Source organism: Coturnix japonica, chromosome 2, assembly GCF_001577835.2.
Source record: "Coturnix japonica isolate 7356 chromosome 2, Coturnix japonica 2.1, whole genome shotgun sequence".
NCBI classification, from domain to species: domain Eukaryota; kingdom Metazoa; phylum Chordata; class Aves; order Galliformes; family Phasianidae; genus Coturnix; species Coturnix japonica.
In genome coordinates, this window is record NC_029517.1 from 62,681,356 (window position 1) to 62,699,480 (window position 18,125).

At 35.2% G+C, this 18,125-nt stretch overlaps 1 protein-coding gene across 8 annotated transcripts in view; it reads left to right on the forward strand.

Annotated features, from left to right (window-relative positions):
- RELCH (RAB11 binding and LisH domain, coiled-coil and HEAT repeat containing) overlaps positions 1 to 18,125 on the forward strand; it is a 70,133-nt gene that overhangs the window by 36,422 nt on the left and 15,586 nt on the right. For all 8 annotated transcript variants that reach the window (XR_001553245.2, XM_015854518.2, XM_015854513.2 and 5 more), the window contains 12 exons: positions 691 to 803; positions 5,232 to 5,322; positions 9,451 to 9,522; positions 10,323 to 10,463; positions 11,132 to 11,296; positions 12,026 to 12,173; positions 14,281 to 14,437; positions 14,980 to 15,103; positions 16,020 to 16,068; positions 16,391 to 16,470; positions 17,333 to 17,439; positions 18,022 to 18,121. Coding sequence is in view for 7 of the 8 variants with exons in the window: in XM_015854518.2 (XP_015710004.1) it covers positions 691 to 803; positions 5,232 to 5,322; positions 9,451 to 9,522; positions 10,323 to 10,463; positions 11,132 to 11,296; positions 12,026 to 12,173; positions 14,281 to 14,437; positions 14,980 to 15,103; positions 16,020 to 16,068; positions 16,391 to 16,470; positions 17,333 to 17,439; positions 18,022 to 18,121 (1,347 nt within the window). In the remaining variant the exon portion in view is untranslated. The remainder of the gene's footprint in view (positions 1 to 690; positions 804 to 5,231; positions 5,323 to 9,450; positions 9,523 to 10,322; positions 10,464 to 11,131; positions 11,297 to 12,025; positions 12,174 to 14,280; positions 14,438 to 14,979; positions 15,104 to 16,019; positions 16,069 to 16,390; positions 16,471 to 17,332; positions 17,440 to 18,021; positions 18,122 to 18,125) is intronic.

The window sequence follows — 18,125 nt, forward strand, 5'->3', positions numbered from 1 at the left end:
ATGTTTTCAAACATTTTTTTTCTTCAGGGAGTTAATGCCATTCACTTTGAAAACGTACAGAGAAAAAGATATTTGCTACTATGAACAATGTTTTGTTTTGTTTTAAATTAGTGTTTCACATGGTGTTTTAATGGTAATTTGTTCAGTAAGAATTGAACTGATTTGAAAACAAAATTTGGTCTTGAATCTTGCCTCAACAAGGGGGACGTTTTTAATAATATACTTCCCAGTCAACACAAAATCGGGGGCATTAGTATGCAGTCATCTTTACCAATGTATTTTTCTCGGTGTGCAAAACTGTGCGTGCTTAACTGGTGATTTTACCTTTAACTCTACATTAGCTGTGCTCTGTAGATATCTGTGGAGCTCTCTTAGTTCATTAGGTAGTGCGGAAACATAAACCATGGTCCTCTAACTCTGGTTGAAAGTGACCTATATATGTTAATTGTAATTTTTTACAGAATTTTTGTCTATATGAAAATCTTTCCTAACAGGAAAATAATAGTAACTTCCACAGGCGTTCACTTTGTTCAGGTCACTTTTATAAGAGGTCAGGACTCCGAAACATCTTTTCTAACTGTTTTGGTGATATGTGGCTAGATAAATCTTGTTAGTTTCTTTTGCCATTAATGAATATATGCCCAAAGCGTGTTTACTTTGTTTGGTTTTCCCCTACCTGCAACTTTTTAGGAACTGATCCCACTCATACTGTGTACAGCCTGCCTTCATCCTGAACCCAAAGAGAGAGATCAACTTCTACACATACTGTTCAATTTGATCAAACGACCAGATGATGAGCAAAGGTGTGTTTGCGTTTGTGTGTTGCGGGATGAGAAGGAACATTCTTTTTCCTTGTCAAAGAAACAGAACTAATGGAAACTGGATTTTATTGGATGATTTTAACCTGGTTTCTCTTCAGCTGATGTTTCACTGGTATGATGTTTACAAATTTGTGTGGACTTTGGGACTTTGCATTTTCATAAATTACTTTCTAGTTACTGAAATTCAAGGATGTGGTAAGCTGCAGTGTAATGTTTCTTTTGCTTAAAGATGATCTGGGACGTTCTGTTAAAATAAGCTTTAGAATAGCAATTCCAAGTAACTGTAGTTACAGGAATCAAAGCAGCTGTCTTAGTGTATCTTACCTATCTGTATGGTGGTAAGTTAACTACCACATGTAGTGTCGGAAAATGGTTTGAAAAAATAGTATTCTTTCTATTTGTACTTCAATACTACAGAAGCAATAAAAATTCAGTAGGCTGAGGCAATTATTTAAACTTCGACAAGTGTTACGAGCTTTGCTCTACTTTAGTTGAGACTTTGGAACAAAAATACTTTATATTGTGTTTTATAAATACAGTTATTTCTTTTAGTCAGGAAGTCTGATTTTATACCAGTGTTGATTAGCTTATCCTTAAGGTTGAAAGACAGTTCGCTAGCTGGTATGTCTTTACTTGTGAAAAGGTTTTTCCTATCTGGAGAAGTACAGCTTTTCCATTATTTTCATTACGAGATGTTTGGAAAAGGATCTGTATCTACTGTTGCTCTATTCTATCTTCAGACAAAACTGGTTTGAATGAAATAAATGGAAAGTATTTCTTTTGAAGATTCTCTGCAACTCAAGTGTTCTGATCTTTTTCAAAATTTTTTTTCCATGGTAAAAGATAGAAGAGGGAAATTGCAGTTCACTTGCAATCTCTTGCAATCACAAGACTGTGGCCTGTTAAGTTGATTTTTAGATTTATCTATTTAGCTGCTTATGAGCTTGTTATGTCCAGTAGCTAAGAAAGGGGAAATTCCAATTTTCTTTCTTCAGAGTTGTTCATTCTTTATTGTGAGTAGAGATTTATGTCTAAGAATAACTTGCTTAGAAATCAGAAATTAGGAGAGAATGTTTTGTCATACACTCCAGGGATTATGACAGAACATGCCATAGGTGCATAATATAATTTACATGTACAGAAATTGTGGTTTGTTTTAGTGTAGCCATAGCACCTGACTGAAGAGTAAGTAACATTCCGTCAAATAAATTTTGAATAAAACGTGGAGAATACTTTTTCAGAACTTATTTCAGCCCTTTTTTTTTAATATATAAGTCATGTATTTGTATGAAAGTATATAATGAATTTCTGCCTTTTATCTAAATAAGTTTAGGTAATGTTTTAGCAGTCTTGTGCGCTGTGAAATGAGCAAAGATACTCACATTTAACCACCAACCACATTTAACCAATTATATTAGTAAGCTCTTACATTACTCAGTCACCTTTTGCCATGCTGTACAGGCCTACATTCTATATTAAAGTAGCAGATTAAATAAAGTTGACTTTTCTAGTTTGTGTACAAGAGGCTGAAACGTGGCATCGTGTTTATCATAATACATAAAAATAAGCCTTCAACTTACTATAAGTGTTTGGCTTGTGAAGTGCGCTAACAGTTATGTGGAAAACTTATGTTGTACTTGCCTCTGTGTTTTGCCATTTGCCATTTTGGTGCTTGCAGATGTAGCATTTTGCCATAGATTTTATGCTTATTATACGCAACAAGCCCACTTTTAACCTGAGGGCTTTGGTCATTAATGCACCATTTGGATTTTCTACGTGTATTAAAAATTATCTTGCGAAAGGGAACAAATATGTCGTAGTTTTTCTCCTTTCTGGACAGTTACATTATTTTTGGAAGCCAGGGAGCCATGGAGAAAGCAGACTATTGTTTGAGTCTTCTATGAGAAGGTTAATCCATAGTTTGTAATGTGAGCTTTTGAGAAGATCTGAAGATAATGTATGTAGAAACAGCACTCTTAACTAAGTCAGTACGTTATGCTTAGTGTGACTAATATGTCTTTTCATAGGTTGTATAATACCATCATGCAGAATGCAACTAACTTGATAATGTATTATGGAAATCTCTAATAAGCAAGCTTTCAATATAGGAGTGACAAAAGACTCTGAACTCTGTATTATAAAATTGAATTGCTTACCTGTGCATACAAACACTTAACAAAACCCCTAGAAAGAGTTAAGAATTATTAACCTGTGTTTTTCTCTAACTCCTTCCATGTTCCTTTAGTCTCGCTCTTCATTTTGCTTTGTTTTCTGAGCTGATGAAGCAAAGTAGTGCTCTACTGAGTAGTACTGATTTGCTTTATGTTCCCGTTTAAGCAGGTTGTAAGTACATAGTCTGAAGAAAGCTATTTGTGGAAAGCCTTCTCAGCATCTTGTTAACGAAAGAAAACAAACAACAGCAAAAAACTGACATAACTTGGAGATTGTGTTAGATGTTTTTGAGAAGATTTAGTGTAAAAAAACCATGAATTTTTTTTCCCTTTTTCTAATGCAATAGATTTCAGAGGATTGTTGTATTCTCCTATTTGCTATCAATACATTATGAAAGTATGTTCTCTTGCCCAGTTATGGCAATAGGTGCAGCATGTGGATCAAGAACCAAACAAAGGCACTTGAGTGTCTCTTTTGTATGCCATAGAATTTGCAATTGCCACAAGCTTTTGTCTCCATATTGCTATCAGAAACAAGCTTTTGATTTTGATTATTTTCTTGAGCCTTATCTAGTTATCTATTTGGTTTTCCCTGAACCTTTTTACCTTGTTCAAAGGTCCAGTTCTCTGCACGTGGTAGAGAGGGGAAAAATATGTAATTAGTTGTTTGGTTTGGTTTTTAAAATGCTGGAAAAAACCTTTTAGGTAGACTATTTCTCCTCTAAAATACTCTGAAAGTGAACATATCTCTTTTTGATGAAATATATTGGATTACTGGTTAAGAGAAAACCAGCACAATCTCTGCCTTTCAACCTTAAGGGCATACTATTAGCTGCAGTCATATTTAGGAGTTAAGACATGACATAAAAATGATAACAGATTAATTGTAACTTAGCTTCCATGAAGTGATAATGAACAAATTCACAGTGGTATTCTAATCGTACTGCAGAGATGATAAAATGAGTGTCTCTAGTCCACATATTATCATTGAAAACTGTTTATCTAAGTTCTGATGTAAGTACTAAAACTAGATAGAATGGTAAATTGCATGCAAAGTTGACATGATTCCAGTCCTATTAACAGTAGAAATACCAAACTCAAAAACCCTTGCAAAATAAACACTCATTAAATAGAAGTTAAAATATCACAGAGTGCAGTTTTGCAGATGTCTGTAGTTTGATCTCATTTTGCCTCAGTGGGTGTAAAACAAACATCCTCCCATCCTTTCAAACTTCCTGCCTTATGTATTTTGCAATAAATTGGTCTGTTTGTAATCTTTCTGTATGCGTCCACTTTTTAGTATAATTTCACTCTCTGTAGTGAATAGAACCACATTTTATGTATAACTGCCTGTGAAGAAGGCGGTTCTTCAAGCATCTTAAGTGTAGATAAGATCATGGGAAAAACAATGAGGGGTTTTTCACCTCACTTATTTCTTACTCAGCTGCTTTCATTGACTGGTCATGCGGTTGATTCATATTTTAAGGCTTCTGGATCTCAGTAGTAAATAATATATTGGAGTCAGTATTTTTTTTTATCTCCTAAATATTTCTTGAGATGTTAAACATATTTATATATCTCTGATTTCCTGCAAATTGAGGAAAGTTTTCTTTTATTAATTTAAAAAAACATATAAAGTAAGAATTTAAATAAACTTACTCAGGTGATTATAGATCTTACTGATTAATTGCATTCCCTTTAAATTACTTTCATCTTTTAGAGGATTTCTGACTAGGCTTCAGTATGTTGGAAGAGATGACAGTAACTTGCACATTAGGATGTTGCAAAAGCATTTCAGAAAAGAATTTAGTTACTTTGAATTAAAGGTCATTAAATCCAACAGGTACTTCTAAGTAGAAGTAGCAGATGGTGTTAAGTAATGTAGATCCATTTATTGCATAGCAAATCGTAGTATTCAGAAATAACATTTAAATGAGAGATTTAGTCAAATTCCCAAACCCAGGTGTTAGGAAATAAGTGCTTAGAGAATCCCAAATTAGAGATTCTCAGCTCTGGTTCATGGAGTTTTGGACCTTCCAAGCTTCTGGAAAAGACACATTAAGCAGAGAGCAGTATATTGGCTTCCAATTGGAAATGTAGTCAGTGTGTATGGTGTGCGGTTTTGAATCTGAATGATTACCTGTTGCCTGATGGTTTTCCTAACATAAAGAGTTAAGGAATCATATATTATAGAACTTTACATTATAAGCAAATTGAAGTTTTAAATTTATGTTTTCAGGCAGATGATACTGACCGGTTGTGTGGCATTTGCCCGACATGTTGGACCAACACGTGTAGAAGCTGAGCTTTTACCACAGTGTTGGGAACAGGTAACAACTTATTTTGTGCTTTACAGTAGAAAATTTGTTACGACTTCATAGATGTTGAGTTCTGTTTATTTTAAAGGGGGATTCTTTCAGTTCTGTTTTTCAATAAATGACTGTTGTAAGTATTTTTCAGAAACATGTTTGGATGCTCTTTGACCTCATTTTCATGGCATGGAAAAGAATTCAGAAACAGAAAATTTCATAGGGTTATCTGGAGGTTGCACTTACTTGCATGTCGCATACCTGCATGATATTTGTGCATGATATTTGTGCATTTGTCAGCAGTATCACCCAACCTGTTGCCAAGCAGGAGTGTTTATAAATTTCACACAGTCATTTCCAGACCACTTGGATTCATTCAGAGATGTCATTTACTGATTTTATATTGTGAGAGAGAAGTCTTTGGTACAGTGTCCACACTTCAGCTCGCTTAAGTTCTTAAGCAGAAAATTAAAGGTCACAGTAGTCTGAAGTAAGTCCCCTGTAGATGAATGTAATGTAAGCCTGAAGCTTACATGTAAATTCCAGAATCCCAGTCACCTTTTCCACAGGCATAATAAATTAATACAAATAAATAAACAACCAAACTGAAAAGCTCCTTCTCTTCCATCTGAGATACAGAAAGAGACCAACATGAGTTCAGTTAAAAAAAATCTTTATTTTTCTGCACTGAAGAAGAAAAGGGAATTGATTGTTTAAAAGATGCTGAACAATTAAACTATGACAGAAGTGGTAATGCTTGCTCTGATTACACAGTCTTTCTGGTGTCGTACTTGTCTACTGTTTCTCCACATGCATAACTTAGCCCTTTTTGTTTTGCAATGAAGTTCAATCTTTAATAGCTTTAATGTTTTCTGGCTGTACAAGTTACATATTAAGTGCATAATTTGTGTGACATTTATGTAATTAGATTCATTATGTGTTTGACTGATGTATCTATTCATTGAAGATAAGACCTATAGGAGTTGAACATAAACCATAGTTTGCTTTCTTAGTTATTCTCATTAAAGAGAGTTTAAAGGAACTAATCTCACTTTAAGAAGAGCACGTCCTCATTATAACATTTTCATGATAATTGCTGATGCACAGGAGAAACCAGTCCAACTGTATCAGTGCCACCTATCAGGCTTCCAAGCCATATGACATCATGCTTTTACTTTATGCAGTTTGTGCCAAGCTTTGTTTGCAGTACTGAAACCAGGTCAGTGTTTTCTCTAGCAAAATACCAGCTGAATCTCACTGCCACAAAACTGTGTCTGTAGAAAGAACTCTAAAATACAGTATAAATTTCTGCCTTCTTTCAGTGATGTCTTAATCATGATGGGGTTAGTATACTTGGACCGCAGTCAAAATCTACTCACAGATGTAAAGGACTAGGGCATCAAAAAAATTTATCTTTTTATCTATGCATTCTGAAGCTCAGGGTAATCAAGCTAGTCTTTGCCGGTTTTTTTTGTTTTTTTTTTTTTACCTGCTCTTCACAGCTATACATGTAGAATTTGTTGGCTTATTCATCAGTGTTAACAGTGTGGATGCTAAAAGTATCCTAAGAGCTTGTAACCAATTAATCGGCATCTCAAAAATACAATACTGCTAAATAAAAACAAAGGAAAATGAGTGATAATCAATTTACCATTATGTTAACATTCTCATAGACTAATAATTTTCCCTGAATGAGAAGCTTTACAGAGATTTGAGTACTGTCTTTCCTTTTTCTTTCTTCTACATCAGTATGTCTTTGCAGTATTTGGAACTGTATTTATATAGGCAGAAGTTCAGGGCATGGAGTGAATTTGTATTTTCATTTGGCAAGATGTCACATAAGGCAAAGATAAAACAGCTATTCAAGCACCCTGCTGTATTTCCATAGCATTTGTCTATGAAATCTCTGTGCTTCTAAAATATTGCAAATGCTCTGTTGATGGATGAATCAGAAAAAATAATCATCAGAGAGACCTAAAGGTTCTTTCATCCTTTAGACTTCAATTTAGTTCTGAGTCTCATGGCTTGTTCATCTGGGTATCCTTTAAATAGTCCTTGCAGTAGCTGCTTCTTGAGAAATGCTTGGTGATTTTAGACCAGAAAAGTGTTAAGTTGAAGGCATCAGTAGATGTCAATTGTCATATTCTCCTGTGCTGCATGCTGTGCAAATAAGGTGGGAGTAAGAAGACACTCTAAGTTGATTATTAGTGTTTGTTCATTGCTTTTCCCACATCAATAGAATTGACAGAACCACAGAACGGCTGAGGTGGGAAGGAACCTTTGGACATTGTCTAATGCCCTGCTCAAAGCAGAGTCATCTGAACTATAGGTTTTTCATGACTGAGATCAGACTGACTTTGAATATGTTCAAGACTGGGAACTTCGTAACATCTCTGGGCAGTCTTTTCCAGAGTTTGTTGACCGTTCCAGTAAAGCACAATGTCATGTATTTCAATTTATGTTTGTTTCCTCTTGTCTTTTCATGGGGCACCTCTTCAGCAAGGTCTGTGGGTATTAGGACAGGGGGAAATTATTTAGACTAGCAAGAGTGTAGATTTAGATTGGATATAAGGAAAAAGTCTTTTACAGCGAGGGTGGTGTGAGGCACTGGAACAGGTTGCCCAGAGATGTGGTAGATGCCACCTGTCCTTGGAGACTTTCAAGGCCAGGCTGGATTAGGTTCTGGGCAATCTGATCTAGCTGTGGATGTCCCTGTTCATTGCAGGAAAGTTGAACTAGATTACATTTAAAGGTCCCTTCCAACTCATGATTCTGTTATTCTCTAGGAATAATCACTTTCTTTACTTAAGGATTATGCTCATCATACTGCTACTGCTGTATTCTTATTGTTTTTGACTGTAAGGGTACATTACTGGCTCCACTACTAGTGTGCAGTAGGCTCTCCATGTCCTTCTCTGCTGCTTTCCAGCCTTCTGGCCCTGAATTTGTCCTTGTGCATAGGAGTTATTTCTGCCCAGGTGCAGCATTTCATTACACATCTTCATTATTGGCCTCAGAATCAACCCTTGGTGCACATCATTGCACTTGGTGCACTGACCTCCCTCCTCTGTCTTGTTTTTCTTGAAGATAGCAGTCACATCTGATTTCTTGTTCTTGGGAACCTCCCACATTGCCACAGCTCTTTCAGTTATCATCCCACCGAGGCTCAGTATACTCATGCGTGTCCCATCTGTTTAAATGCTTCCAAATCTGATAATTCACTACCAAGGATAAGTCTTCCTTGCTCCAAACTTCCCCTTGTGTTTTAGGAACCTGAGGTTGCTGAAGACAAGTCTCCCCAGTAAAGTTCCAGACAAAGAAGGCAATGACTAGCTTGTCTTTTTCCGTGGTAAGATAGCTGACTCTCTACATAGCAAGAGGAAAAGTAGTTGTCTCACCCAATGCATAGCCTATTTTATCTGACATGATCAAACTATTCAATTTACATTCCTTTTTTTTTTTCTTTCTTTCCCCCCCCCCCCCCCTCTCCCCCCCCAAGGTTATTTTAATTCACAAAGTATATTGAAACATATCACCTGTATTTTATTGTGCAGCAATTAGCACTCTTCTCTCACCAACCACTAAAGCTGACTTATAAGATGTCAACTTCTTTCAAAACGGGCAGAATTTTTGTGTGGCTTCTGAGTGGAAATGGGAGGCAGGCAGCATGGGAACAAAAGGTTCTTAAGAACAGGAGCTGTTTTCAGGCACATCTTGGAAACATCTTTAGTCTAGACTTGGAAACATAACTTTAAGCAATACAAATACTTTTTGGCTTAGTACCTGTGTCCTCTCTTGACCCTTAATGCTCAGCAACACCTGGGCAACTGCGCTACAATGGTTGGCTCAGATCGCTAGAGGGCACTCGTGTAGTTCTTAGATGAACATTTGTATACATACACACTTCCCGGAATGTTCTGTTATTTTAAGCTCTCATTTACAGGACGACTAGAGAAAGCTTGTATCTGCCTTGCCTTTAGGCATCAGTACAAGAATTTGAGGCCACTTCATATGCGTATCTAGCTTCTACAGTCACAGCTAATGTTTATCGAAGAGGTGCGCACACATCCTTCTATTGTAGTTCATGCTAACCACGTTTTGAATACTGGTCACTGCAAATCAAATAGCCATTCTCTTTTTCTTCACCAGATCAACCACAAATACCCAGAGAGACGGCTACTGGTAGCAGAATCTTGTGGAGCACTAGCACCTTACCTTCCAGTAAGTATTAGTACAAACCCTTTATACCAAGGTTAAACCTGTTGCATAACTTAATATCCATTAGCTTTTTAAAATAAGGTGGTACTTATACGTAGGCAAGAACATTATATTTTACTTTGGCACATGTATGAAATTCAATAAAGAGGAAGTGGATTATAACAAAGGAAGGCAGGTTAGTCTGGCTGTAAAATGTCTTAAAGACCAGTGTGGCTTGAGCAAATCTTCATAGTTTCAGTAAAAATGAAATAAAGGTAGTTAGAAGCAATCAGGGAAATCACCTCTGAAAAAATAATTGGTATGCAGTAACAAAGCTGTTCGGATACTGTGAATTATTTTAAAGTGAAGAGCACTGCTAGTCAAAGGCAGCAGCAAAGATTAGTCAGTGGCAAAACAGAATCTGAAGCTTCAGAGGAAGATGAAAATAACCAAAATTAAAAGCACGCTTCTCAAATTTAGCAGTGGAGTGACTAAAGATTCTGTTTTAAGTAATAATGTCAAGTCTGGGCCTATAGTAGCATTTTGCTGTTAGTTATTTTTGATATATGCTTCCACGTTAGTTAAAAGGCTCCAGTTTTTTACTTAGTAGAACAAAGGACTCTAGTGAGGCTACTAACACTTTATTTTCATTCGTCTACCATTGTCACAGCTGACTGTATTTTTCATTAGGAGATCCATGGCTGTTGAAAGGGATCGTTGTTTGTGTGCGCTAATAGAAATGCAGATCATTCATAAAAATTGATACAAACCAGCATATCTGGTTTCATTGGATTTAACCAAGTATTTTTCTTCTTTACACGCAGAAAGAAATCCGTAGTTCTTTGGTACTTTCCATGCTGCAACAAATGCTAATGGAAGATAAGGCAGATCTGGTACGAGAAGCTGTGATCAAAAGCCTTGGCATCATTATGGGATATATTGATGATCCAGACAAATATCAACAGGTGCAGTTTGAGTTGAATTCTGTATGTATGGAATATGTTTTATATTTACTTTGTGAATAGGAGGGCACGTCGTTTTACATGTGTACATTTAAAAACTCCTGAATGCTTGAAATGTTGATCGTCTTGTATTAATGTTGTTTTTTATTGTGTCAGCTAAGACTGAAAAGAGAGCAGATATTTTCAAATACCATTAGGACTTCAGATGTGAGCCTCGGGTAGAAGTTTCTTCAGTTATTTGTAATTCAAGTATCCTCCAGTGCATTGCCCACCTGACTCTATTAGCCAGTTTGATGTCAACACTTGCTAACAGATTCATCTACTACAATAAAGCTTACTTGTGTTCTTCTTAATAGTTCTTAATGTCAGCTAATGGTATTTCAGGTTCATGAAAGTGAACATTTTTCTTCCTCTCTTTTAAGTTTTTGAAAGTGGATTGGTAAAAACATGTTTGTGTTAATTCTGATAACTGAGAAATGCTAGCAGGATCATTGGACCACCAACTTAAACTTTATGGATGAAATAGGAATGTATGTTGCGAGGCCTCCACATACTGCTTTGATTTATTTTTATTAGTGTAAAAGTCCAGTCTGTGTATACTTTGAGCAGTAATCTTCAGAATAATGTGTAGGAAAAGTAGTTGATTTTCTGTTTTTTTTGTTTGTTTTTAGGGCTTTGAACTGCTGCTTTCAGCTTTAGGAGACCCTTCAGAACGTGTAGTTAGTGCAACACATCAAGTATTTTTACCTGCTTATGCTGCCTGGACAACAGAACTGGGAAACTTACAGTTCCATCTCATACCTACACTGCTTAGTAAGATTGAAAAACTGCTCAGGGTATGTGGTTTAGCTGTTTCTACATTGGAGGCTTCTCTTTGTAGCATTATTAGGTATGAATTCCATGAGAGAGAAATTTTCTGGAGATTTCTCTTATAACTTTGCTTTGATGAGAGAAGAAAACAGGCCAAAAAAAAAACCAAACAAACAAATCAGATTCTTCTCTAATAGTATATTGCTTCATAGCCAATTAATGTACAGTTCAGAAAACATTTTCTTGAGAATGCTTCTTAAGTGTCACATAGTGTCGCTTTTAATAAAGTGCAGCCTTTATTTCACATAAGAAAAAGCGTAGTTGAATGGTTTACTTAAATGATAGGCAGTTTTGCATCTATTCTGCTGCAGGTGCTTATTTTGGTAGATATCAGGAAAGTTCTGGAAAGTAGGCTATCTCTTATGATTAAACCAAGACGCTTATTTTCACAGTACGATTGACTCATTCAGTTTTTAGATGCACTGAGCCTTGAGACCAAGGAATGCTGTTTCCAAGATATGCTTGAAGTTGCTCTTTCAGAGTACCAGTATGCTCAGTAACACGAATCACTGAATGCCAAAGATTATACTGCTGGCTTCTCTTGAGAAGTTCCTTAAGAATGACAAGGCGGTTTGGATTGTAGCACCAAGTACGCTAGTGGTCAGGATAAATGGCCATGTAATTAGTATTTCTGGGTAGTTCATCACAAATGTCTTCAAACTGAAAATTTTAACTGAATGTCCTGTTTGTTTCAGGAAGGAGAACATGGTTTGGATGAACATAAGCTCCACATGTATCTATCTGCTTTGCAGTCACTGATTCCATCATTGTTTGCATTGGTGCTACAGAACGCACCTTTCACAAGCAAGGCTAAACTTCAGGGAGAAGTACCACAAATAGAAGGTACATTAATTTCTGCTAAGTGGAATTTTTGGAAACACAGATATAATTCAGTTACAAAACTCAAATAAGTATTAAATGCAAAGGAAGAATTCAAGGAATAGTCCACATTTACCTGGAACTCATATATGCCTCTCATTACTGGATAAACACAAGTTACAGGATTTGCATATGAGCTTTATATTTTTTAAAAAACATGTTAGTAAAATAATAATCTAAGCTCCTATTCTCAGGCATGTTTTTCTAATGCAACATTTTTAAACTATATTTTCAAATGTAGCAAGAACAGACAAAAACGTTCAGGGAACCTCTGTCTTGCTGTGAATTTCCTTCAGTGTGACTGACTTGATGGAGAGAATTATTACTATTATTATTTTTAAGCTAGGTTCCAACATAGGAAGATTTGTCATGACTTTTTTTTCTTCCGTTTTTTTTCCTTTTTTGGGAAAAAAATCTTTCTACTTCCCTTCTTCACCCCCTCTCCAATTTCATTCCTATGAAAGAAATAAGACACAAGTCACAATTACAAGGTAATTCACACTGAAGAAATATGTAAGTCATGTGAACCAAGCAACTGCCAGTATTACAAAGGAAAACTAGGCAGTATCTTTTAGAATTTTTTGGCTAAAATTTCTGTGTTTATTTAGCAGCATTCTGCACTGTCAGCTATAGGCAAAAAGTCTTCTGTGCCCAGCAGCTTATATAATCCTGTGACAGTCTTGCAGTGAAGCACTTCGTTGTCCTAATGCTCCATGTAAATTGTGGATGGAAAAATAAACGTTTACCATATGATTTCCCCTGGAATTTTTTTTCATATTGATCTCTCTTAGTGAATCCTTCAATAATGCTTTATTATTCCTTTCTCTCATGCGTCTGAACCACTTCAATAATGACAAAATAAATATAAATCATGTTTTTCTTCATTTCATCCCTCAATACTTCTCTCTGCTACACAGAAGAAACTTTTGAGAAAGCAAAACAGTCCTTAATTAGACTTCCTAAAGATTTTTTAAGAGCTGTTTTCTACAAATAGATAATAATGGCTCAAGAAGGCTGTCTTTAGAATTAGGGAATTACTACAATTTTATTTACTATTTGTAAGAAGTGGGAAAAAGTACATCCTGGTGCAGGAGCTTCACCATCTGTTATGCATCTGTGTAATTCTCTTGGCAAACAGAATGGTCTCTAAGTGAAGTTAAATTCTTACATCAGCACTCCCAGCCTCCTTAACGTTTTCTTTTATACAAATAGTTTTAAAAGACTTTGCTGGTAATACCCACTACATGCTGGTAATATTTCTGTATATCAAGAGTTAAAGAATGTTTAGCAACCTTGCATTCAAAAGGAAATTTGGAAAAGAGCAAGTTGTGTTATGTGAGTGAATGTAAAAAGGTTAGGCATGCCACAGTGAAGCTCTTTCAGCTGACCTGAGTCACTTGAAGATGAGCACTTTTTCCCTGAATTGTTAGTGTTTAAATAAGGAATTGAAAAATTTCAGCCTTCGGTGTAGTGTGTCAGTTGCTTCCTCAACATAAGTGGAGGAAACAAATCTGCTGTACTTCACATGTTTGCACTAATACCGTAGCACTGTTAGAACTGCAAGCTTGTCTTCAATTCTGCAGTAGGAAAGATGATCACATATTTGTCACTTAAGATCTTTGATGAATAATTTTAAGTATACTTAGCATAAAATGAATGTAATAAAAGAAATAGGGTGTAGCAAACTTTTGACCCCAGGATATCTTTATGGTCTAGAATTTTTGTAATTCCTGTTTTTTCTTTGTAAATTTTTTTTTTCCTGCTGATCCAAGTAATCGAGGAGATAGTGTAAAGCATAGCAGAAGTCAGGAGTCTTGTACTCATTCAACAATAAATCCACAGCATGATCTCTGGGGTCATCCACCATCTCGGCATTTTCTTTTTTAAATAATGAGGGCTATGTAGTCTCTTTGCAGTTGGATTTAACTCCTGAATTTTTAAAAGGCAATTTGATAACCTTACACAGAATTTACCAAAGAGCTTCAGAGTTTCTAAGCTGTCTTTACTGACATGATTTCCAAGCCATTTTTGTCTTGTTTTGTTCATAACTGCTTATTTACTGCTGTTACAGTCACTAGATTTCCCCGACCTGCATCACCTCTTCAGGATGTGGCTATCATCATTGGAAGCCGTGAACAATTGGCAGTACTGTTGCAACTTTACAACCATCAGCTAGAACATGAGGGGACCACAGGCTGGGAGACTTTGCTATGGGTAGTCAATCAACTGTGAGTTAATTTGTACCTTATGATTCCTAAAAGTTGTCAAAATAAATAGTTCTTAATAAATTGTTATGTTTGAACATTACAGTTTTAAGTATTGCTGTGTTTAAGAATTACTTAATTTTAAAAAGAAGAAGATTGGGTTTTCTATAGTTTTTCTTAAATATTCTGAATTGACTTTACTGGATGTTATTCAGAAAATACCATCTAGCTAGTGGAATGTATAGACAACTGCTCACTCCAGAAAATTTTTTTCAGCTTTGCTCTAATGTAGTCAATTCTCTATTAAAGAGAAGTTTTTTGTATTCTAATTATTTCATTAGGTATGCTGTTTCTTAGTAACAGATGCTTGTAATTGTATGTCAGGCTTTTCTTGCATTTAAACTTTGCTTTCTTCAAGGGTTGGGAATTGTACATAACGTTTAGATAATTTTATTAGTGGTTTATATATACTTACTAAAATATACATAAATCTGTACTAATATAACTGGAGAGAAACAAAAGATCAGGATAGTGTCTAATACCCTTTTTTTTCCCCCAATTTGCAGGTTACCACAGCTTATAGAAATAGTTGGCAAAATCAATGTAGCATCAACTGCGTGTGTCCATGAGTTCTCCAGATTTTTCTGGCGACTCTGTAGAACATTTGGGAAAATTTTTACAAACACTAAGGTAAGGTTGTACCTTAAATGCTATGCCAACGTAGTACATTGATAATAAGTATCTATTACTCAAATTTTATGGTATGTTTGAGTACTCGTGTTTTGTGTGACATTTGTATTTATGTGCCATATTTGTGCTTTTCCATAAGTACTGTTAAACCTTAATGTACATCCTTTTGCATTAATGCAAGAGAGCATTCTAATTCCTGTGATTTCAGTTTTCATCCTTCAGAACAGCATTGTGTCCATTTTTTGTACTCCACTCTGCATTTCATTGCTAATTTTAAAATGAATATTCCCTGCCAAAAATATTCTCTGCAGGTTATACCTAAATATTTTTATCAAGGATGTACGTCACTCTTTTTCCATAAGATAGTTTTGAATATTCGTTGAGAATATTCTAAAGAGAAATGCTAACACACTACAGAATTATCTAAAGATAAAATTAAACAAGGTTAGCATTTTGTGTCACTACTGCATACTGCATCAGCAGAGACTAAAAACCTCTCTCTGGTCTTTAGAAGTCCTGTCTGTAATTTATGATTCTTGCTTCAATAAAATTTACTACAACACTATTTTGAAAGAGAGCGCTCGTTAACAAAGACATGAAGCAACCTAAGTATATTACTGACTGATTTTTTTTTGCATTGAGCATGGTAGAGTCATAAAACCCAACTGAGCAAATTGACAAAAGACTTCAGGAGTGCTAAATGCTGTTACCTCAGTGATCACTACTGGGTTGGGTACTCATTAGAAATGTTTGTTCTCTGCCATACTTCGAATTTTGGTAGAACAGCTGCTCTTATTAAAGTTTCTATTTTTTTTTTCTTTCTGTATCTTCAAACTGTCTTCTGTCTTAATTTTTGGTAAACTAATTGATATCAGCAATAAACTTTCTCATGTGGGTTTCATAATCCTTTATGTAGGTAAAACCACAGTTCCAGGAAATACTAAGACTGTCTGAGGAAAACATAGGTGAGTAATATTCTATTCTCATGAATAAAATTGATCTTAATAGCTGATAAAAAATATCATACTTCTGTTTAAGTAACATTTTTAGACCACAGTTCTCAAATTTGTCATTTTTCTTTAATTATAATCTGAATGGAACACTCTTAAGTTGTACATTGTGTATGTGTGTAAGTTAAAAATAAAATCATTAATCCAGATATTAGTTAAGCATTACTTTACCTTGTGTTTGTATGTCTACGTATATACGTTCTTTACATCAATGTAAATATATGCATACTTTATATACATTCAAATGAAAAATAAATTCTTCAATGTGTTTCATTAGATTCCACAGCAGGTAACGGAGTGCTAACAAAAGCTACAGTTCCCATCTATGCAACAGGGGTACTTACATGTTATATTCAGGTAGGTTTTTATGTTTCTTTCTTAAATTTTACATATTATTCTTATCAAAACAAACAAAGAAAAAAAAATCCACACCACTTTAATATTCTCTTTGTAAACATTTAGCGCTCTCATGCATTGAAGTTAAGTAGATAAGCAGGCTTAAACCTATTCAAAAACTAAGTTTCCTAAGTACTGCATTTAGGTGACAGCCATCAGTGTTAAAAGATACCGAATTCAGTGAATCTTAAGATGACATCAGGCACTGTCAGCACTGCTAAATCTCAGATGGTGACAGCTTCCTGTGCCTTTATCCAAAATACTAATTATGATCATTAAATGGGCTCTTGGTCATTTAGCTGTGGCCCTTGCAAGCCATAATTTTGCAACAGTCTCTGAAATAAATAAGCAGATAAACTGCTATTTTGGGCAGTTTGAGTCTTAAAATCTTAGTCCTATTTAGGACTAAAATAAACACCCTATAAATAACACCACCTAATCCTCCAGTAAGCAGCAGTTATGAACTGACATATACGTGACTTACAAGGAAAAAAAACTAAACCCTTCATAATCTCACAGATGGGCTTGCATTCCTCACAATGGACTGTAAGCAATCACTTAACTGTCAGGAAAACAAGTTTTAAGTTTAATTAGTAAACATCTTCGGGAAATTTATTGCATATAAGTATGTACTTTGCTGATAAAATATAGAAATAGTCTTGTGTTTCCTTTTCAGTGTTCTTGTTCTAAAAGCATGTTTTGGAAATTCTAAGAAAATGAAGTGCTAAATCTAATCTGCTCTTTCTTGGAGTTTGTCTTTTTCATAGCCAAATGTCATCAAACCATAGCACCTCTACTATGTTTAAAATTGTATTTCTTCTAGGAAGAAGACCGCAAACTGTTAGTTGGATTCTTGGAAGATGTCATGACCATGCTTTCACTATCCCATGCTCCTCTTGATAGCCTGAAAGCTTCCTTTGTGGAACTGGGGTAAAGAACCTTTGGAGCTGATTAAATCTGAATACATTAGAAGCTTTTCTTAAAACATCCTAATATGGCTGTAATTTTATTAACCGTGCTGCCTCAGGGGAAAAATGAGTAGGCTTATGTTTTTCCTCAGTGATCATCTCCCAAATGAAAAATACAGTGATTAAAAAAATAAAATAAAAATCTTTCAGGTGTAAAGAAGAAAAACCAAGTAAAACTCACACATGGGAGTAAAAACAAATACAAAAAAATCCTCACTAAGGATAAAAATCAAAATTGATTTAGTATTTCCCATATTCTGACTGTACATTCTTATCCATATTTTCGTTCAGTTCACTGTTGTAATACATTGAAATCTATATTCTGAAGAACTTTTGAAATCAACCTCAGAATGCAACCTGTTTTCTAGACAGCAGCGTGTTCCGTGCTCTTTGGAATGGAGTAAATGCTACATATCTTTCATAAAGGATAAAAATTGGAGTTTTAGATTTGCTGAGACAGCCTTTTGTAAGCAAAAGAGGTTTGGAGGAATTCATTTTCTTTTTTTCTTTCCTCTTCTTTGATGGCCCAAATGTTTTCTTTTAGTGCAAACCCAGCTTATCATGAGTTGCTGTTAACTGTCTTATGGTATGGAGTTGTCCATACTTCAGCTCTTGTTCGATGCACAGCAGCCAGAATGTTTGAGGTAA